This window comes from Trachemys scripta, chromosome 5 (assembly GCF_013100865.1).
Source record: "Trachemys scripta elegans isolate TJP31775 chromosome 5, CAS_Tse_1.0, whole genome shotgun sequence".
Classification (NCBI taxonomy): Eukaryota; Metazoa; Chordata; order Testudines; family Emydidae; genus Trachemys; species Trachemys scripta.
The window spans coordinates 2,057,478-2,081,025 of NC_048302.1; the positions used below are offsets into that span (position 1 = coordinate 2,057,478).

The 23,548-nt window shown below is 44.5% G+C and overlaps 1 protein-coding gene across 1 annotated transcript; it reads left to right on the forward strand.

Moving 5' to 3' along the window:
- Nucleotides 1-782: 782 nt before the first annotated feature.
- SARAF (store-operated calcium entry associated regulatory factor) lies at nucleotides 783-22,999 on the forward strand. Its single transcript, XM_034771924.1, has 6 exons — nucleotides 783-939; nucleotides 4,367-4,542; nucleotides 6,060-6,465; nucleotides 9,868-9,976; nucleotides 17,526-17,653; nucleotides 19,937-22,999. Exons 1-6 carry the CDS (start codon nucleotides 837-839, stop codon nucleotides 19,960-19,962), a joined length of 948 nt encoding a protein of 315 aa, XP_034627815.1. The 5' UTR covers nucleotides 783-836; the 3' UTR covers nucleotides 19,963-22,999.
- Nucleotides 23,000-23,548: the final 549 nt, after the last annotated feature.

Below are 23,548 nucleotides of genomic sequence, written 5' to 3' on the forward strand. Positions count from 1 at the left end.
GCCCAGGGCGCCGGGGCCAGCTGCACCAGCCTCTACTTGTGCTGCCCCGAAGCAGCGGTCCAGGAGCAGCAGTGATGGTGTCCTGGGCCGCCCCACCCTGCCCGGAGCAGCAGCGCCGGGGCCCCAGACCACCTTCCCCCCCAGCAACATCTGCGGCCCCGGACCATCCCCCCAGAGCAGCGGCAGGTTCTGCTGGAGTCCTGCCCCCTGTAAGCACCTACGTTTTAGTCACGGACAGGTCGGTGGCCATGACTTTTTGTTTATTGCTGTGACCTGTCCATGACTTTTACTAAAAACACCCCTGACTAAATCCTAGCCTTAGGGCACGTCTTCACTACCCGCCAGATCGGCGGGTAGCAATCGATCTATTGGGGATCCAATCCCTGATGGCTCTGCCATCGACTCCGGAAATCCACCGCGGCAGGAGGCGGCAGCGGAGTCGACGGCGGAGCGACAGCGGTCGACTCGCCGCCGTCCTCACAGCCAGGTAAGTCGACGTAAAATACGCCACTTCAGCTACGCTATTCACGCGGCTGAAGTTGTGTATCTTAGGTCGCTCTCCACTCCCCAGTGTAGACCTAGCCTTAGACGTGGCCCAGCCGCCCCTCTTGTTGGCTCAGAGACTCCTCGCCTCCCATTGGCTCTGCAGGGCAGGGAGGCGGGATCAGGGCGGGGGGCGGAGCGAGGGTTGGCGGGACTCCGCCCACGTCCCGCGCTGTGGGTGCGCGAGAGAGGACTGCTCAACAATCAGCAGCCAATCAGAGGGCGCGGCTTGCCGGCGCGTGCGCAGTAACGGGAGCTGTCGGCGCCGGGTGACAGCGAGCTGTAGCAGCCGGATGGGCTTTGGCATCGTCATGGCGGCCGGCGGGCGGGTCCTGCTCGTGTCCCTGCTGCTGTTCCTGGGCGGGCCGGGGCTTGCGCGGGGCTGGGACCAGCCGGGTAAGGGCTACACCCCTCCCCGGGGGGGGGCTGCGGGTCTCTCCGCGCCCCGGGAGGGGGTGAGCCGCTGTGCCCGCGGGGGGGGCGGGCGGGAGCCGAGCCCCGCCCCCGGCCTGGCGCCCCACGAGCCCCTGTTACGGGGGGAGCAAGGGGCACCCGGGGTTGGTGCCGTTGCACTAACGCTGCCTGCCGCTGAGCATGCGCAGAGCGCGCGCGGCACCAGAGCTGGGGCCCAGTATAGGGACAAACCGGCCAGACCGGGGGAAACCGTCTCCTGGCGTGTCCGCGCCAATTCACTTCCCTTTACACCCGGCGGTGAACAGGGGATGTCCCTGCCAGGTGCTGAGCCCCGCTGAGAAGGCTGGGAGACGGGTCCCCTTAGTGCCAGTCTCCATCCAGACCAGCTTCACAACCTCCTCTCTCAACAAGGCCTTTCCTCTCCTCTCTCCTGATTTCCATTCATAACACTGGTGGGGTGGGAAGGGTTATGTTTGCTCCTTTTAAGACACTTTCCTTTTGTCTTATTTAAAACCATTCCCAGGCACCCCCATCTAGGGTGACCAGATGTCCCGATTTTATAGGGACAATCCCAATATTTGGGATTTTTTCTTATATAGGCACCTATTACCCCCCCCCCCCACACACACACCCCTGTCCTGATTTTTTTACACTTTCTATCTGGTCATCCTACCTTTTATTGGTCCAGGCCTTCTTTTTATAAACTTCCCCTCACCCAGCAGTTCTCAGCATGTGGCCCGCAGGCTGCTTGCAGCCCAATCAGCACAGAGCTGCCCCACGTGACAGCCTCAGGGCCATACAGGTAGTATTGGATGTGGCCCCCATAACACATTGTGGCCCACAATGGTAACTAGGTTAAGAACCACTGCCCTAATCTCATTAGAATCCTGGGCCAGATGGACCATTGGACTGACCCAGTATTGCTGTTCTTGTGTATGCATTATTTAGGGTCTGTCTTCAAGTCTCCGAATTTTACTGTTTTGCTTGTTTTCATTTTTGTCCCCCTGAAAAATTATGATTGTGAGGGTTTGTTTGCTTGTTTGACCTGCATGGCTCATGTATTGTGGTAAATTTCTAGAAAGTGTAAGATTCTTGACGATCCTCATAAGTAGGTGATAGTATGCTTAGGCATCATGACACAGCAGGCATTTAATTTTTGAGTCTTTTAATGGGCATTCTTGACTTGGGGATTGTTCCAGTAGAGTTGGTATGTCACTGATTTATAAATTGAAGAGGGCTAGGCTGAAATTAAACCCTGTTTTACTCATCTTTCTTTCTTGAAGTCTTCAGTTTGTATATTGCTGTCTTGAATTTGACGGACTGGTACATGGATTGACTAATGTCATAGGTTTCTCCTCCACTTCCATTTTGTACTAATTTTAGGTTCAGTCATGAGTGCCAGTCAAAAGCTTTTTATGGAGTCTATGAAGCAGACAAATATTTATTTTAACAAATTTGTTCACAAGCAGCTGTATGGTAAATACACTGTCAGGGATTCACTTTTCAGAGAAACTACACCTCTACCCCGATATAACACGACCCAATATAACACGAATTCGGATATAACACTGTAAAGCAATGCTCTGGGAGGCGGGGCTGCGTGCTCTGGCGGATCAAAGCAAGTTCGATATAACGCGGTTTCCCCTATAACGCGGTAAAAATTTTTGGCTCCCGAGGACAGCGTTATATCGGGGTAGAGGTGTATTGCATTGCTACTAAAGGTGCTTGCATAAATCTGAATATTATTGATGAGGTGCCAGCTGGGCTGTGACATACATAGTAACATCTCTTTGAAAGGAGTAGAACAGAGCTGGGTCCTATTAGCAGGGTCTATGGTGTCAGACTTTCAGCCACAATCACATTGTTGCCGGGAGTCTCAAGTGGTTTTTAAAGTGCACAGAGTGCATAAAAATCAATGATTTTTTTTTTTTAAATAGTGTTTTTCCTCAAAAAGCATTTTATCAAAAAAATCTGATCTAAAGATAGTTTTAATTAAGATACATTATAGCTCAGATATCTCATCATAGAATAGGGATTATAAATTCTAATTCTGTACTATGAGACACTATACCATGTATACTCGTTCATAAGCCAAATATTTTTGGTAAATAGTGACGCATCAAAGAGCGGGGCTCATCTTATAAACAGTTCTACACCAAAATTTGATTATTTTAAACTCTATGGAATCATTGAATTGAATATCTAATACATTGTCGTTTTGTTTACCTGGAGTGGCTGCAGGCATGGACCCCTCAGCTCCCTGTGACTGCGGTTCGCCGTTCCCAGCCAATAGGAGCTTCAGGAACGACGAACCACAGCCACTGGGAGCTGAGGGGCTCCATGCCTGCAGACGTTCCAGGTAAACAAAACATCCCAACCTGCCAGCGGCTTACCCTGATGGGCTGGCAGCCAAAGTTTTCCAACCCCTGAAATATAGGGTCAGTTTATGAAAGGGTCATACAGTTTTCGCTATTTTTACTTATCCATCTTGGGGTGTCGGCTTATAAACGAACGGGCTAATGAACGAGTATATACAGTATTCATGTAATGTTTAAGAAAAGTTTTGTAAGTGAGTTCCAATAGTTCATGGATTAGGGACCCAATCTTATGGGTTTCCAGGGGTTTCTGTTTAGATTATTTAGGTTAATCTTTCTATCTACCCAATGGGATTCAGTGCTAAGTCTAGAAGATACCAGCAGAAATGTTTAGTTTTGCAGTTCTCAAACTGTGGATTTGTGTCTCCAGAGATAATATGCTTGTTAACAGCAAAAATGGTTTTAAATAAATAAATAAAATAATATAGAGAGGTGAGAAATAACAGACCTCAACCCTATTGTCCCTCTGCAAATAACGTACACAGAATCAGTCCCTGACTCTCTCTCTCTAAAAGTGCAAAGTTTCAAAAAGTTCAATGAATTAGAAGATTGTTGGGGGCAGAATAGATCTGGACAAGGAGAAGAAGTCTGGAGATAAATGTGAGAAGGGAGGGACAGGCAGTAGAAACGAAAGTGAAACTGGTTGAGCAGCATATTCCAGAAGTCTTGAGGTCTTTCTGAGTGTAGCCTTCGTTGATTTGAAATCTACCATACCATTCTCTCACTAGAAGGGAAAACCTATAATGGCAGCAGGCCGTAAAAGAGACCCAGTTTGGGAATATTTTAATGGAGTTCCTCTACCTGTGAAGAATATGTATTAAGGTTATAACAACCAACAGGAGTGCACTTTTATGAAGAAATCCATGATTAAATCGAGTCTTCCTGACTAGTGATTTAAATCAAATCCACCCTGGTACTCCCTGTTCTGAAAGCATCTTGGCAGGCTGCTTGTGTTAACTGTCACATTTACTCTTGTTCTGAAACAAATTCTTCATGGATGCTAGTTCTGTTAATTTGTGTACTTCCTGTTTCAGGGAGAGTTTTGTTGCGGGAGGTCCAAGCTCTCACTTTCTACAGAGATCAATATACTGCTTCTCGGCGGACATCTCCAATTCCCCAGTTACAATGTACTGGAGGTACAGCTGGATGTGCATACGTCCCCGCGATTGTTCAGTGTCATAACAAAGGCTGGGATGGCTTTGACATACAGGTAGCTTCACTTAAAAGTGCATGTAAATGAAATGCTAAATATTAAATAAGAAACTCTTTGCACAGACTGAATGAAATTTTCAGCAACCATAAACTGAAAAGAATCACAAGAACATTTCTAAATTATAGTGCAGATTATTCCTTTAAATTTGATCCAAATGTTAGGTTTCTTAAAATACCCTTCCTGAAATCAAAGACCAATACAAAAGTCTCCATATTACCCATATCTTTCTTTAGTGTAAAAATAAGGTCTAGTCTACATGAGAAAGTTGCAGAGTTTATTATTTTTAAATTATTATTTTAATTATTTTTAAACTGAGTTAGTTAAAACAGTGCAAGACCACACTTGGACACCCTTATTTTGGCTTTGCTAAAACAGATTGCCAATCAATTTATGCTAAACCTGAAACAAGGCATTCTGTAACCAAACACAGAGGTTTGTACCATCTTAGCGAAACTGATTTTTAAAACCAATTTAAGTTAAACTGCTGCAAATCTTTCAAGCAAAAATGTGGTTTAAATTTTAATATTTTATCCAATTGTCAAAAGTTTGGGTAATAGCAAAATAGATCTCTAAGGAAGAAAAGCTGAAATGGGAGTCTTAGCAATAGAAACACTGAAAGATCTTGGTATTACTTTGTAAATTCAGTTGAATCTGGATTTACAATTGCACATGTCAATCTGAATTGTTTCTTCAGAAATTACCTATTTAAATCTTGCTAAAGCTATGTGTGCCCTATGGCTAAGGCCATTTTTTTGTTTGAGATAGGCACATCTTTAGGAGTTACATTTATGACTTTCTTTACGGAATGATAAGCTTTCGTGGGTAAGAACCTCACTTCTTCAGATGACTTGCACCTGAAGAAGTGAGGTTCTTACCCACGAAAGCTTATGCTCCCTATACTTCTGTTAGTCTTAAAGGTGCCACAGGACCCTCTGTTGCTTTTTACAGATTCAAACTAATACGGCTACCGCTCTGATACTTTACGGAATGGTTTCATTACATCATTGTTTCTGATCCTGCAGTTTAATCTATGTGGGCAACCCTTCTGTCTCACTGATGTCAATGGAGCTCCACCTGGATACAAGTCTGTTGACATGGATCAGATTGCAGGATTGGAACCTTGATTAGTATTTTATTGTAACTACCGCACAGCTTTCTTGTGGGGGACACTTATTAAAACATTTTAAAGGCTATTTTTTTTATTACATGATACTCTGCAGTATTCTTTAAAGATGAATGCTTAGAAAAACCTGATATGTGAACTACTGAAACACTGTCTTTAAAGTTACAATTGCTTTACTTTTTGAATGTTCAGTTTCTCTAAGTTAAAGGTTCGTGAACCTTGATAGCTAACTTTTAAAATACAAATGTCCAGAAGCTCTCTTAATTACTGTTTTTAAATTATTTTATTAATTATTGCTGTATTTCACTACGTATATAGGAAAGCAAACAAAAGAGCTATTCTCACCTACCAGGAAATGATTACTACTTCGAATTTTGTTTACTAATTTCAGTGGGAGTGTAAGGCAGACTTGGACAACTCCTATCGCTTTGGAAGAATCGAAGTGAGCTGTGAAGGCTATGATTATCCAGACGACCCTTACATCTTAAGGGGATCTTGTGGTTTGCAGTACGGGTTAGAGTTAACCGAGGAAGGCCAAAGAAAAGCAAACAACTTTGGTGGAAGCTTTGGCTCCAGCTATTACCAGTCAAGTAAAGTGAATTCTCAGGATTCCTCTAACTCTGTTGATGGAGTGATCGTCGTAATAGTACTTCTGCTCCTTGCTTATGGATGTTACAAGCTATTCCTCAGTAATCGGCTGCCTCAACAGGATTTCTCTAATGGTGATGGATACTCTAGGACGTCTTGGCAGAATAGTCAGACACCACCTCCTCCTGGTTTTAAATCCAGCTTCACAGGTGTGGTTCTAAGCTTGTTGTAGTGTTAGAAATAAAAAGCAATGGGATATTGCTCTGGCTGCAGCAAATGGGGGTGGGAATAGTTTAAGAAACAAAACAGTGTCTTCATGCATTGCTGAGTTGAATGTCAGTTATGGGGCGCACAGTCATGAATTCATTATTAAAGTTGCAACTAGCTTTGCACTATACTCTTTGGAGGAGACTTTCAAAGGCACAAATGGCCAACTCCTACTGACCCTCAAAGAGGGTTGGATTCCTGGCTGCCCTTTGTCTTTGAAACGCTCCCATTATTTTTGGCAAACTTAACTTTTTCAAAGCAGTCCTTTTAGCATGAAACTTCATATTTATTTGGTCAGAGTCTGGGGGGAGGAGGGTTGGTCGGTCACAACTTGAAAGGAATCAAACATTTTGAGTAAAATTATTTTTATGTGGTATGCCATTGTGTTAGGTGCTGTATAAACACAGGAAAAAAAGACAGTCCAGTGCCCCAAAGTTTACAAGGAAACAATGAGATAACATTGGTCAGCATGATAGGCAGTGGTCTCAGCATGCCAGCAGCCCAGCCATTGTCAAGTTTTTTGTAGGCTTCATGGCAAAGGGGAGTTTTGAGGAGGGAGTTGAAGGTGGATAATGCGGTACAGTAGAACCTCAGAGTTACGAACACCAGAATTACAAACTGACCAGTCAACCACACACCTCCTTTGAAACCGGAAGTACACAGTCAGGCAGCAGCAGAGACCTAAAAAAAAATAAAAGCAAATGCAGTAGTATGTTAAATGTAAACTACTTTTTAAAAAAAAAAGGGAAGGAAGCATTTTTTTTCTGCATAGTAAAGTTTCAAAGCTGTATTAAGTCAATGTTCAGTTGTAAACTTTTGAAAGAACAACCATAACGTTTTGTTCAGAGTCATGAACAACCTCCATCCCTGAGGTGTTCGTAACTCATAGGCTGTACTGTAGTTGTGCAGATGTTTACGGGGAGTGCCTCCCCAGTGTGTGGGGCAGCACGGGAGAAAGCATGAAGGTGCTTGTTTGAAAATGTAAATCGTGGGCAATGGAGGCTGGCATCATTGGCTAATTGGAAGTGGGAGTCAACCTTTCAATACTGAATGAGAGATAGGGTAGGGATAAGTCATGTGGAACCTTGAAAATTTAATGCTGTGAAATAGTGTGGTGGTGAGCGCTTTTATATGTATGTTAATGGGAGTTGTGCTCTTAAATTCCATAAGTGCTTTTGAAAAATCTGTTCCTATTCGCTTATTGTGGAATTTCTAAACCATGTGTCTGTGCCATGTGCCCATTAATGACCCTGGTGAGTTCCTACAGAACAGCAATGGCTATTGTTATCATTATTATGTATTAGTATTGTGAAGCACCTACAAAACCCAGCCGTGGACCAGGACCCTACTGGTGTTGTCAAGCGCAGAGCAAAAAGTCATTTTCTTCTTCCATCCTATTTCTTATCGTCCAAATTTAGCCAAGGTCCCTGTCCTTGCCAAGGCCAACGGATTTTAGACATGCTAGGAAATTTTCCCTGTTTGTAAAATTTTTCTTTAACTCTTATCTCAAATACCTTATTGATTTCCCTGAGACTACTATGGCATAACATGCATGTGAAGTTTCTGGCAGATGGTTTAGATTGGGTGAGTTCAGGGGGAGTTTGGAATGCCATCTCCAATCACTTCACTTTTTATTTTTTATTTTTAGTGATTATTAATATGTTTATCTCTGGAGTTAGTTTAGAGTGCAGTTCTACTCTAAAATGTGACTGTAACTGACATTGTGAAATTCCACATTGCCTCTGACTCCAGGTTAAAAGGCTTCTGCTTACAATTAAAAATATGGCTTTTTCTAACTGATAATTCTGCAGGTTCAACCAGAGATTTAAGTCCAGCTGGGTTTTCCCTGACTCATGCATCACCAATAATGAAGATTTTGCAATCTGATCTTAGTTAACAGTTCTGTTAACACACACTTAAGACAGAACTACCAGGAGAAAAATGTGGTAGTGTTGTTTTAGTCATTAGATTGAGCACATACACCTCTACCCCGATATAACACTGTCCTTGGGAGCCAAAAAATCTTACTGCGTTATAGGTGAAACCGCGTTATATCGAACTTGCTTTGACCCACTGGAGTGTGCAGCCCTGCACCTCTGGAGTGCTGCTTTACCATGTTATATTGGGTCGCGTTATATCGGGATAGAGGTGTACTACTCAACATACTTATTTACTCAAAATGGCAGCAAATCTGTTGAGTGAGAAGACTGGGAGGCAGGTGGTCTAATGTATAAGGCACTGAGCGAGGTTCTGTTCCCAGCTTTATCACTGACCTGCTGTGTGAGCTTGGATGAGTTGCTTCACCTTTGTTTCACCTCTCATGCTTTATCTGTCTTGCCTGTATAAGCTCTTTAGTACAGGGACTGTCTCTTAATGTGTTCTTGTGCAATGTCTAGTAACAAAGACATTGTTGGATGGAGCCACTAAGCCAGGGGTAGGCAACCTATGGCATGTGTGCCAAAGGTGGTCCGCGAGCAGATTTTTAGTGGCACTGACACTGCGGGTCCTGGCCACCAGTCTGGGGGGGCTCTGCATTTTAATTTAATTTTAAATGAAGCTTCTTAAACATTTTAAAAACCTTATTTACTTTACATACAACAATAGTTTAGTTATATATCATAGACTTATAGAAAGAGACCTTCTAAAAATGTTAAAATGTATTATTGGCATGCAAAATCTTAAATTAGAGTGAATAAATGAAGACTTGGCACACTACTTCTGAAAGGTTGCTGACCCCTGCACTAAACATTACTGTAATACAAACAGAAGGTGCCATTTCATAGAATACCAGGGTTAGAAGGGACCTCAGGAGGTCATCTAGTCCAACCCCCTGCTCAAAGCAGGACTAATCCGCAGACAGATTTTTGCCCCAGATCCCTAAATGGCCCTCTCAAGGATTGAACTCACTACCCTGGGTTTAGCAGGCCAATGCGCAAACCACTGAGCTATTTCCCCTCCCGCAAGGAAATGTTAAGGAAAGTCCTGAGGAGACACCATCTGAAGTTGTAGGAGGCTATCACAGGGGGAAGGTCCCGCCACCTGAGCAGGGACTTGAACCCAGGACCCTCAAATTAAAACTCTGACGTTCTACCAACTGAGCTAGCCAGGCTCATTTTTTAATGTAGTCACTTTCCAGAGCAGAACAGCTCCCTGAAGTTCTTCAAATGGGGATTGATCCATTGAAGGCCATTGAAGTCATTTGGAGTCAGTCTCACAATTCTTCTTTGTTAAAATAATTCTTTAATATGACATATTATTGACTCTGAGGATGGCATGATGGTTAACTGTCACTGACTCATATTTGATAGTTTTGTTTTGTTTTTCCATTTGCAATTTGAATTAAGGAGCTGGTGGTTATGGTGGCAGTTCCAGTTCTGAGGCCAATTTAGGAGGAGGATTTTGGACTGGACTCGGAACAGGAGGCCTACTAGGATACTTGGCTGGTAGTCAAAGGTAAGCACTACGCTCACTCTCTCCCTCCCTGTTCCCAGTAGTCTTTCCTCCTCGTGGTGTATGCTTTACCTGGCTATAAAATATTCACATTGCTTCTGGATTCGAGCTTGCACGATCCCGCATCATCCAAGCTGCAAAATCCTGCCACAATAGCAATTCCCAGGCGGAAGCTGCAGCTTCAGCAGATGGGGCATTTTAAAAGGTTCTCTGAGACTGGCTTTGTTTCAGTTAAGGCACCTACCACTGTAGCTTGTTTAAATGAATTGCAAATTTAAACAATTATGTAAAAAAGCTGTGTGGAATGTCTCCAGTGACGTAGCTAAGAGTATTAAGAATAGAAGTAATTGTAAATTAGATGGGCTGTTGATTAATTGCCGTTAACTCGCGATTAACTCAAAAAAAATCACAGTTTTAATTGCACTGATAAACAATAGAATACCAATTGAAATTTATTAAATATTTTTTGATGTTTTTCTGCATTTTCAAATATATTGATTTCAATTACAACACAATAGAAAGTGTACAGTGCTCACTTTATATTACTTTTGATTAAATATTTGCACTGTAAAAATGGTAAACGAAATAGTATTTTTCAATTCACCTCAGAAGTACTGTAATGTGATCTCTTTATCGTGAAAGTGCAACTTACAAATGTAGATTTTTTTTTTTTTGTTACATAACGGCAATAAAAAAAGTAAAATTTTGAGCCTACAAGTCCACTCAGTCCTACTTCTTGTTCAGCCAATCACTAACACAAACAAGTTTGTTTACATTTACAGGAGATATTGCTGCCTGCTTGTTTACAGTGTCACCTGAAAATAAGAACAGGCATTCGCATGGCACTTTTGTAGCTGGCATTGCAAGGTATTTACGTGCTAGATATGCTAAACATTCGTATGGCCCTTCATGCTTTGGCCACCATTCCAGGGGACATGCTTCCATGCTGCTGACGCTCGTTAAAAAAAATGTGTTAATTAAATTTGAGACTGAACTCCTTGGGGGAGAATTGTGTCTCTCCAGCTCTGTTTTACCCATATTCTGCCATATATTTCATGTTGTAGCAGTTTCGGATGATAACCAAGCACATGTTCGTTTTAAGAACACTTTCACTGCAGTTTTGACAAAATGCAAAGAAGATACCAATGTGAAATGTCTAAAGATAGCTACAGCACTTGACCCAAGGTTTAAGAATCTGAAGTGTCTTCCAAAATCGGAGAGGGACGAGGTTTAGAGCAGGGGTCTCAAACTCAAATGACCACGAGAGTCACATGAGGACTAGGGCATTGAACCGAGGGCCGCATCACTGACACACCCCCCTCGCTGCCCCTTCCATTAGGCCCTGCTCCTGCCCCACCTCTTCCCACCCCTTGCCTGCCCCGTTCCAACCCCTTCTTTGAAGTCCCCACCCCAACGCTGCCCCCGGGGGGTGCAGAAAGGGTGCAGGGTGTGGCAGGGGGCTCAGGGCAGGGAGTTGGTGGGTGGGGTGCAAGAGGGTGAGGGGTGCGGTAGGTGGCTCAGGGCAGGGAGTGCAGGAGGGGTGTGGGATGTGGCAGGGGCTCAGGGCAGGGGGTTGGAGTGCAGGAGGGGTGCGGGATGTAGCAGGGGGTTGGGGTGCAGGAGGGGTGTGGGATGTGGCAGGGGGTTAGGGTGCAGGTGGTGTGCAGGGTGCGGTAAGGGGCTCGGCAGGGAGTTGGTGGGTGGAGTGCAAGAGGGTGAGGGGTGCGGCAGGTGGCTCAGGGCAGGGAATGCAAGAGGGGTGCGGGATGTGGCAGGGGGTTGGGGTGCAGGAGGGGTGTGGGATGCGGCAGGGGGCTCAGGGCAGGGGGTTGGGGTGCAGGAGGGTTGTGGGATGTGGCAGGTGGCTCAGGGCAGGGAGTGCAGGAGGGGTGTGGGATGTGGCAGGGGCTCAGGGCAGGGGGTTAAGATGCAGGTGGGGTGCAGGGTGCGGCAGGGGGCTCAGGGTAGGGGGTTGGGGTGCAGGTGGTGTGCAGGGTGCGGTGGGGGCTCAGGGCAGGGAGTGCAGGAGGGGTGTGGGATGTGGCAGGGGGTTGGGTGCAGGAGGGGTGTGGGATGTGGCAGGGGGCTCAGGGCAGGGAGTTGGGGTGCAGAAGGGGATCAGGGTGCGAGCTCCAGCCCGGCGCAGCTTACCTAGAGCGGCTCTGGGATGGCAGCGGCATGCACCGGGGCCAGGGCAGGCCCTTGGCCCCGCTCCACTCCGCTCCAGGAAACAACTGGAACCGTGTCCCTGCAGCCCCTGGGGGAGAAGGGGGGGCTCAGGGTTCTGTGCCTGCGCTGCTCTTGCCGCTCCCCTAGGTACCTCCCACGAAGCTCCCATTGGCTGCGGTTCCCTGTTCCCGGCCAATGGGAGCTGCGGGGGGCGGTGCCTGGAAGGAGGCAATGCAGGAGCCCTCTGCCTCCTTCCCCCTCTCCCTCCCCCCCCCCCCACCCCGGCCCGAAGGGGCGTGCTGCAAGCTGCTGGCGCAGGGCTCGCAAAGCCACAGGGGGCAATCCCGCGGGCAGGCAGAGGGGCGGGGAGCTTGGCGGGCCACATGCAAGAGCCTCGCGGGCAGCGTGTTTGAGACCCCTGGTTTAGAGCATGCTTTCAGAAATCTTAGAAGAGCAATACTCTGATGGAGAAACTACAGAATCAACCCTCTGCTGGTGGCATCTGACTCAGATGATGAAAATGAACATGGGTCAGTCTGCACTGCTTTGGATAGTTATCGAGCAGAACCCATCATCAGCATGGACGCATGTCCTCTGGAATTGTGGTAAAAGCATGAAGGGACATGAAACTTTAGCACATCTGGCACGTAAATATCTTGTGATGCCAGCTACAACAGTGCCTTGCGAACGCCTGTTCAAACTTCCAGGAGACATTGTGAACAGGAAGTGGGCAACATTATCTCCTGCAAATGTAAACAAACTTGTTTGTCTGAGTGATTGGTTGAACAAGAAATAGGACTGAGTGGACGTATAGGCTCCACAATTTTACATTGTTCTATTTTTGAATGCAGTTATTTTTTGTACGTAATTCTACATTTGTAAGTTCAACTCTCATGATAAAGAGATTGCACTACAGTACTTGTATTAGGTGAATTGAACAATACTATTTCTTTTTTTTTTTAGAGTGCAAATATTTGCAATCAAAAATAAAGTATTCTGTGTTGTAATTGAAATAAATATATTTGAAAATGTAAAAAGCATCCAAAACCATTTAAATAAATGGTATTATATTATTGTTTAACAGCGCAATTAATCGCATGATTAATTGCAATTAATTTTTTTATCACATGACAGCCCCATAAATTAGCCTTTTTTCTTAATTTTATCTCCCCTAAAGTCACTTTGGGCTGGTTCCTGCTCTGCTGTGACATCTGGAATGCCCCATTCTGTGACATTATGGGGAGCCAAATTCCAGGAGCTCCAGTACATGGACTAGTCTCCCCACCTCATATCCCATGAATGAAAATCCGAGTGGCATGGTTCTACAAAGGACTTTTACATAAATATTACTTTGTACAAAGTAACAGGCAAAAATGTGTGTTACAATAATAAAGTAATTTAAATATCTGAGCCCTCATCTGCCATTCACATCTGAAATGTTTATTTAAAAATCAAAAATTTTTGTAAACTCTCTTCCAAACAGCCTAGTAGGAATAGCAACAGTTGCCATTTTAGTGGGATTTTATCGGTCTTCAGGGACTCTGCAGAGCGCAAACTGATCTTGCACGGGAGTGTTTTGTTATCAAGTGACTGGGCTGCCTGCAGATATGCCAACTCACCTTTTATTGGAATGTAGTAATATAAGGGGCTGTGTGTATTTACCTACTCTTTAAGGAACAAAAGTTGGGATACTAACTGATAAAAGCTTTATGACTCTAATACAAAATATGCTGGAATGCATTGAAGTTTCAATCTACTTTGACAAGTGATTGGAGGGAGCTGGAGGAGACATACACGGTGCAGATTTCTTTAGTAGGAAGAAACAGAACTGTTTACAGTGTCACTCTTCAGAGGAGAGTGGCTTGTTGAAGTAAATGAAGTCACCCCCATTAGGGCTCCTAGGATGTTTCGAATATCTGGATTTTTTAAGCTTTAAACTGGTCTAAACACCAGGAAATTTGTATATAGTTGGGTTACCATAAGTCTGGGTTTCCCCGGACATGTCCATCTTTTGGGTCTTTAAATAGCCGTCCGGGGGGAATTTGTGAAAAGCTAAAAATGTCCGGGATTTCTCCCGGACGGCTATTTAAAGACCCAAAAGCGGCTGACAGGGCAGCCGTGCCGGCTAAAAGCGGTACTGGGAGCAGCATGGAGCGGCCATGAGAGGTGGGTGTGGGCGGCTCGGCTCCCTCTGCCTGGGGCTCCCCTCGCCCGCCGGGGGGGCGCGGGCTCCTCCTCTGCAGCACTGCCCGCCGCGGGGCTGGGGCTCTCCCGGGGCTCTGCCCTGCACACGCCCAGCACCCTGGGGGCTGCTCCTGCCTCCCTGGGCTGGCCCCAGATCCCCTCCCCCAGGGGGCTGGGGTCCTGCTGCGGCTTGTGCCCCTCTGCCTCCTCCGCGGGGCTGGCAGCCCCAGGGGGTTGAGGCCATGCCACCCCTTCCCCAGCTTCCCCCCTCCAGCAGCCCCTTGCTGAGCTTGTTCAGCCCTCGGCCCCACCGGGTCCTGCCCTGCCTCATGCAGCCCGCCCCTACCATGCGGCGGCCCGGCCCAGGGGGACTCGGGGAGCCGCAGCAAAGCCTCGCCCGGAGCTGGTGCAGGAGACGAGCCACCCCCCGCCGGCTCAGCTCAGCCCAGCCCCGCTCTTAAAGGGACCGGGACCCCATTGCGGCTTGGCCCGGCCTGGGGCACATTGAGGTGTCACCTGACCCCCCCGGCCTGGGGGGGCCCAGCAAGGGGGGTGCTCAGCACCATAGCAGCGCAGAGGGGAGGCCAGCGATGCACCTTACTCTCTCCTGCACTGCCAGCCACGGTCTTGCCTCCTTTCCCCAGCTCTGTGAGGCACTGTACACCTCAGAGCAGCAAATGGGAGCAGATTCTGCTGTCTCCAAGCAGAGTCTAGCCCTGAGTGTTTATTTCCGCAGCAGTGAGTTTTCGGTTTGGTGCATTCACTCCTGATCTCCCTGGTATAGTGTAACAAAAGCCCCTGGCATTCATTTTCTCGGTGTTTCTGGGAATACCCTTTTCAGTTTCATAGATGGATCTGGGATCTTTCTTTTGCTGTTTCCGGAGAGAACTGTTGACAGCAGGGAGATATGTCCCTGACTAGAGGGCAGGAAGCAAATTTGACTAGACCGGTTGTAACTTCCTTTTTATTTGTTACTATAAAATGTATTACGCACAAATAGATTGCTAATGAGCTTCCACCTTTGGGTTTCTGGAAAACAACTCACTCTAATACTTGAAAGATGCAGGGACCTTTAGTTTTAAAAAATGAAACATCAGACTCATTAATTTGGGGGAAGTGCAGTGGTCCATTTATGAAATTTCTTAAAAACATGATTCAAAAAATCCTTCTGAGACTGTATTTTAATGCTGAGATTCCCAATAGCCTTACTATAGAAATAGAAAGTAAGACAAAGACATGCTTGATCCCGGTCAATTAGAGCAGTGGTTGTCAATGTTTCCAGACTACTGTACCTCCTTCAGGAGGCTGATTTGTCTTGAGTCCCCCTCACTTAAAAACTACTTGCTTACAAAATCAGACATAAAAATACAAGTATCATAGCACAGTATTACTGAAAAATTGCTTATTTTCTCATTTTTACCATATAAATTATCAAATAAATCACGACTCCCAGATTGAGAAACACTGGTATAGTATATAGAGCAGTATAAACAAGTCACTGTCTATGATGATGGTTGCATATGCGTAGATAATTAGTTTGGCAAGGCCTTCTGTATCAAAATTACACACATTTTTACATAATATCAGGCAAACCAGCTTGGACCTCTCACTATTCATGTCTCTGTACTAATTGTGCTCTGCATCATTTCACAAAAACGTTATTTAACTGAGCTTGAAATTTGTCATTATACTGAGATTTCTAAAAATACCCTTCTAGAAAAACTTCCATTTGGTTTCCCAGTAAAGAAAAAGACTTTATATAGCTTGTTTGTTTGAACTTCAAGGCCCATACAGTCCCTGAAATGACACTGCCTTGGTTAGTGTTGTGCCCCATTTCTCACAGTACTCATGATGGGTTGGATTGTCACAGTCCAGCTCAGCCACACAAGGGAGTAAATATTATCTTTTCCAAGTAGACCCCGCTGATATGGGGTTGCTCCTTTAAAGGAAGGCCCTAGGACAGGTATGGACAGGTGAGTCCCTCCAGTGGAGGGAGAGGTGAGTGTCAGAGGTAGGGTTACCATACATCCGGATTTTCCCAGACGTGTCCGGCTTTTTGGTCCTCAAATCCCCATCCGGGAGGAATTTCCAAAAAGCCGAACATGTCCAGGAAAATAGGGAGGCATGGTAAAGGGACCGCTCTCCACCGCGGCAGGGGCCGAAGCAACTTCCCCAGCGCAGCAGCAGCCGGGGGGCGAGAGGGGGGGGGGGGGGGATGGGGGGCCCAGGGGGGGGGGGGGGAGTGGGGGGGGGGAAGGGGCGGAGTTGGAGCGGGGTCCCGTGGAGTGTCCTCTTTTTGCACTATTGAAATATGGTAACCCTAGTATATAGAAAATATGTGCTTTTTGACTTCAGTCGGAGCTCTTGGGTGCTCAGAATGCCGGCAACTTGAGTCACTTATTTAATGGCCTAAATAAGTATTTAAGAGCCTAACTTTAGCTTCCTGTCTTAGAACAGATTTTAAGCCAACATTTTCAAATTTGTGAAAGCACATGCCACAAGAGTACCAATGTCACCAAGTAGCTTTGTTCCATTAAAAAACTCTTCTGTCCCCATGTTCTGACAAGAATAAGAAGAAATTGTGATCCAAACTTAGTGTGAAGGAGTAGATTTTGGATTTTCAAAAAGTAGGAATCTCCTGCCTGTAGAAGTTGAGAATAAACTGAAGTGAAATGAGTCAAAGATAGTAAAATGTCCTAGAGATACTTTAAAGTACTTTTTTTTTTTATTTTTTTTTTTTTTACATTACATGAATGTAATAGAAGAACAAAGGAATTGCCAGACTGGATCAAAAATCTAGTCCAGACAAGGATTTCACCAGTCTCTAATTCCTAGGGATTGCACCTTCCGAAAAAGAATCTGATGCTGAGTATTGTCAGATTCTTTTTCGGAAGGTGCAATCCCTAGGAATTAGAGACTGGTGAAATCCTGAAGCATGAGGTTTAATATCTCTTCCAAAAGTTATTAGCATTAAGTATGATAGCTCTGAAAAACCTTGTTATCCATGTATATGTCTAATTCCTCTTTGCATCTTGCTAATTTTTAGGCCTAAAAATAAGTAAAATGGGTGCAATTGTATTTTTCTACTCTCATCTGCCTTTTTAAAAGAGATGCTTCGCTCTGGGTGTTAATACCTTCTTAAACAGTGACCTTTCTTTAAAAGAAAAATCAAAAACTTAAACCATGTTTCTTTTGTCAGGGCACGACCACATTCCTCCTATTTTCCATATGCCAATCCATATGCCGGTCCTACCGCTCCTCCTCCTCCAGGTGGAAATTCAAGTGGCTCTACAGGGCCTCATACCTCAGGGACAAGAACTGCTTCTGGTAAGGCAAAGACTGCTTTATTTTCCTGTGGCTTTTTAAGAGATTTGGGGGCTGATCCAAAGCCATTGAAATGAATGAACAGACTCCCATGGATTTTAGTGGCCTTTGAATCTGCTCCTCCTGGGCAAAATAAAACCGAACACGTTGCTGGGTAGCTGCTCTCTATAAAGTTCCTTGAATGTGTGTGAACTTCCTACTGCACATAGATTCTTTCCCAAAGTATTATTGATTAAATAACCAAAATGACAAATTAGAGAGACAAGGTGGGAGAGGTAATATCTTTTCCTGGGACTGATACAGCTACAGGTAAACTGTATGCATGAAGTGCCAGATGACCTTCCAATTCTGCCACCTCCAGCTCTGTAATGACCATGTTCAGGAATTCAAAATTTATACACAGAATCATAGAAATGCTGGGCTGGAAGGGACCTCAAGAGGTCATCTAGTCCATCCCGCCCGCATTGAGGCAGGTTTAGTATTCCTAGATCATCTCTGACAGGTATTTGTCCAACCTGTTCTTAAAAACCTCCAATGACTGGGATTCTACAACCTCCCTTGGAACCCTATTTCAGTGCTTAACTATTCTTATAGTCAGAAAGTTTTTCCTAATATCTAACCTGAATCTCCCTTGCGGCAAATCAAACTAAATACTTCTTGATGGACATGGAGTACAATTAATCCCCATCATCTTTATAACAAGCTATTACATATATCAGGGGTAGGCAACCTAGGGCACGTGTGCCGAAGGCAGCACGCGAGCTGATTTTCAGTGGCACTCACACTGCCCGGGTCCTGGCCACCAGTCCAGGGGACTCGGCATTTTCATTTAATTTTAAATGAAGCTTCTTAAACATTTTAAAAACTTTATTTACAACAATAGTTTAGTTATATATTATAGACTTATAGAAAGAGATCTAAAAACGTTAAAATGTATTACTGGCACGCGAAACCTTAAATTAGAGTGAATAAATGAAGACTCGGCACACCACTTCTGAAAGGTTGCCGACCCCTGACATATATGAAGGCTGTTATCGTGTGCCCCCTCAGCCTTCTCTAGACTACGGTAGTTGACTTGATTAAATATAATAAATTTCACATAAAAAAACTGCCCTTAGACCATTAGGATTTGATTGCACTCCTGTGCAATCCTTGTTCTGCCCCTTGTGCATCTGCATTGTGGTATAGTCTTTAATTACATGAACATATACTATTAATTTTTCTCAGGACCTCACCCTCAGTCACTGTGGAAGTTGCTGAGTGAATGAAACTGCTGAACAATATTTTTATCCTTGGTATTCAGTGTGTGGTTCCTGTCCTTATTCACAGTACCTCATTAAACCTCCATATTGTATAAGATAAAGGTCCACAGGTCTGTCTGGTGGTCTGGATTAGGGCACAGAGATTTTTCCTTTTTAGTGCCCCATCTACCCTACATTTTCAGTGGTCAGAAGAGCTTGTTACAACACTATTGCAGTTTGTAGTGTAGACAGAACCTTAGAAATATTTCTTAACCAGACTAAAACTTCAGACTATGGAACAAAGTTATGATTCCATCTTTGCTACAAATTGGAGCCAGGCTGTAACCAGGTCTCCCTTAACTCCTTTCTCATGTAAATAGGTTTTGTCATTCCAGATCATCACCTCTCCTTCTTTGTTTCCATGGAGGCAGCAAAGTTGCTCTAGGTGCAACAAGTTTGTCTTTCTCTTGCTCCTGCTTGAGTAGTGGCAGCTGATGGCAGTGCCAAAACGGTGTTCTAAGATATTGCTCAACGATTAATATGGGGCCAAGGGTTGATTTATTAATGAACATTTATATTATGGTAGCACCCAAAGACTGCCATCAGGATTGAGGCCCCATTGCACTTGCGCTCACACAGCATTCAAAACAATTCCTGGTCTGGAGGGTTTGCAATCTAAATGACAGATGTGGAGCTGCCCTGTAGGCTTTCAGTGAGCATCATGTTACCTGCGCTAGGACCAGCCTTAATAGCCTGCAAACTTCGTTAGTCCGTTAGGGAGTTTTCCTCTCTTCTATTAGTGTGGATTATTCGTGTGTGTTTTAGTAAACTCTTCTGTCAGAAATCAGCCAGTCCAAGTCGTCACCTAGAAATCTTTCCCAGGCCAGCTCAGTGTCCTGCTCTGTCACACTAATCCTGTGACTACCCTTAACAAGACTCTGTTATCAGTGTGTACGAGTGTAAAGGAGAGGGGAACCAAATGGAAAGCTGATGGCTGGACTGAAGCTGTTAATGTTTTTGTAATGATTGTCTTTTTCCTTTGCAGGCTTTGGAGGCACAAAAAGGAGATGATGTTCTTGGTTCCCTGGCACGGTTGCAGTTAAATACACTCTTCCTCCCTGCATTTTAGTGCCTTCTTTTTAAAATATGGAGCTTCAGTTTTAAAACCTATTGAAATCCTTCTCCAGAGGACTTATGGCCTGGGTGTTGAGTTAGAAATATCTCCACAGCTTAGAGTTCATTTTAATAAGATGGTCCTTGGATTTAGATGTTGTAGATGTTACTCTTTGGATATCTGTTTTGAAAAGAAAATGAAGATAAGATCAGTGAGCAGATACTGCTCTTGGTGGTGAGAAAAGTGTTTTTTTGATGTGTTCAGACTAAAGTCGGTATGACTGTGTTGGAGAGGAATGAATGAATAAATATAGGCAATGAGTTTTTCATAGCCCTAACAGAGAGGTTGGATACTACCATCTTGTTTAGAGATTTATCAGGTATCAAAACATACCCTATTTTCCTATAATAAAAACAAAGTCCTCCAAGTTTACAAAGGGATGTCTTACCAATCTGGCCATGGTGTCTGTCCCAGTCTTCAAAAATAACTAGCTTACCCATGCCCTGAGAGCCAGTTCTTGTCAACCAGGGTTTCTCAGTCTTTGTGCTCCAGCATCTGCAAGACAGTGGGGACCCTGGGACGCCAGCAAACTGGGTAATAAACACTCAAGCCCAGCTTCTCAAAAGCTATTACTGAAATCAATGGAAGAGAAAGGAGCCTAAATATCTTTGAGGGTCTGGACCTCAGTACATAATGAAGCCTGGCATGTAAGGAATTGTTCACCTCAGTGCTGTTTTCTGAAGATCCATTTGGGCTCTCTTTCACTTACTGTAACACCCATACATTCTATAACAGTGAATTCAATTAATCATATATGCAGGCCTTGTCCATAATTGAAGGACTCTTTCTGCCCTTGTCCCACATGTAATGGGGATCTTGGCATCAATGCTGAGGCCTGAAGGTTGAATATTTGAAGGCTTCCTTGCTTTATGATTCATCCTTGAAATGACATGTGTATTATGTGTATTATTAGGTATTAAGTTTTTTAAATATATATCCACTGGTTCATGTAATACTGGGTGTCTTAGCCTAGATAAGGAGCCACTGGCCATTGCCTTTAACTCCAAATCTTGTCAGAGCAGATTGATGTGGTGTTAAATGCTTATGGCCACAGCTGTCTTGTCTATAGTAGGGCTCCAGATGTTTCAACCGTGGGTGTTCGCTATGAAAGCTCTTACCAGAAAAATCCTTAGTGCAGACACAGCTTATGCCTCAGCCACCATCCTTCCTTTAGGGAGAACTGGCCAGGACTCAATTGGCTGGGAGTGATCACTGTCATTTGACAAACAGCCTTGCTGCCCCTAGTCAAAAACTAAAATGTCTTCCTCCAGAGCACAGCAGACCTTGAGACTGAGCCCAGAACGTGAATCCAGGCCTCCTAGGATATGTCTACATTGCAGCTTGGCGGTGTGGTTCCTAGCACGGGTAGATAGCTTGAGCCGAGTTAGTGAGAGTCTAGCACACTAAAAATAGCAGTGTGGATGTTGCAGTGCAGGTGGTAGCTCAGGCTAGCTGCCCAAGTTCAGACCCAGGGGTCAGGTGGGCTTGGACTAGGGCAACCAGCCAATGCTCTAACAGCCATAGTGATCTTTTTAGTGCACCAGCTTGAGTGCTAAAATCACACCTTCAGGCTGCAGTTTAGGCATTCCCCGATAGGGCTGTGTCTGAGCCAGCTTTGCAGATTTTGTTTTTAAAAATGTTGTAGCCTTTTCCTGTAACGTGGACCTGTGGCCTTCGGCATTGCTTTCTGATGCTATTTTGGAACCACCAATGATGGGGTCTGTGGGAGCTTCCCCTACCCTCCTCACATCATGATCTGGGAAGGGAAGAGGCGCTGCGTTAAAAAGCAAAGAAATAGGATCCTCTAAGGACCACTGGAGGTATGAAGAGAATAGGACACTGAGGCCAGGTATACACCAGAAACTCTTGATGGTATAGTAATGGCAGTTCCAGGGGTAATTTTTTTTAGTGACATTTCTATACCAGCAAAAGCCCTAATGTGAACCTGGCCTCAGCGCTAGTAGGTGCAAAAAGAAATATATAACCACAACTATTATTAAGCACAAATGCAATTGTTTAAGACTATCTTGCCTGAGTTTGGGGCTTGTTTCATGCAAGAAGACTACATTTATCAGAATCCTGTTAACCAAGAAACTATTCAGAATGTGGAACTGATGCTAAAAGTAGTCCCAAATTTGTAGTGATTTTGTACTTCACCATCTGAGAGATCTGGATCCGCTTTCTGCTGGACTAGTGGGGACCAAGACTACTGCAGGAACACCACATTCAGGCCTTGGCTTGCTCATTAATGATCCTGACAGCCAAAGAAGGAACCCTGTTAAAAAAACTCTTAACTGTCTGTGTTTGAGACAGTCACCTGTATACAGCCAGAAAGACAGTAACTGATCTGGGAGGGTGGGCAGGTCGAGGGATAGGAGTTTTGCTATTTAAAGCTGCCCGAGGACCACATGGTTGTTGGGGGAGAGGAGCTGCGCAGGTTAATTTTCATCTCTGAATCTAGAGAACAGAATAAACTTTAAAATAGAATTCGTCGTACTGTTGGCTTGCTAGAATGCGTGTGTAACTATCTTAGCTCTGAGGTAGTGTGGGGAGTAGTAAATGGTAGCAAGGGGTTGATAGCTTTTTTTGGTGGGGTTTTTGGTTTTGTTGGCCAAGTCGAGTGAAGTAGCTTATTTTTACTTAGCTGTCTTGATATTTTTTAGCTATGTATCATGCCATTTAATTCGTAATGATTTTCTCATTGAAATGTAATGTATAATTTAGCTTTTTTAGCATTTTGTTTCCTTGCTATGCAAGATAAATATCCATTGTCATAGAACTGTCTGGATGGAGTTTGAATTCTGTGCTTGGCTTATATACACAATTATGTATTTCTAACATGCTTCAGATAATGCTTTGATTTGTATTTTGAATATTATTATGTATTTGTTCTGATGTGTAACCTTGATGACATTGATATTTCTACAGCCCTACCAACCTATCCATTGACTTATTTTTATTAGGGCAACAAAAGGCAGGGCAAAAGCAAACAATTCATAGGGGGAGGTACTGATTCAAAACCCAGAAAGTACACTGTACCTAAAGCCTAGATAGCTCTTCTCGTTGCCATGTTGTTTACAATATACCATGATGCTATTTTACAGCACACCTGTGATACCACTGCACCTTTGGAGTGACTGTTCATCTCATCATTGGCTTCCCAATCAGCATTATTAGCCTGCACATCCAGCTGCAAGGCTGGTGTATGCCATATTTTGTTTTAAAGGGGGAAATTACTAGCGCATATTAGAGGATTTATTATTGTCAGTCTTGCAAACAAAATCTAGCAAAACAATCTAATTCTAACATAGGAAAACATAAGAACAACCATTCTGGGTCGGCCCAAAACTGCATCTAGCCCAGTATCTTGTCTTCTGACAGTGGCCAGTGCCAGGTGCCTCAGAGAAAATGAACAGAACAGGTAAACATCAAATGATCCATCCCCTGTCGCCAATTACCAGCTTCTGGCAAACAGAGGCTAAG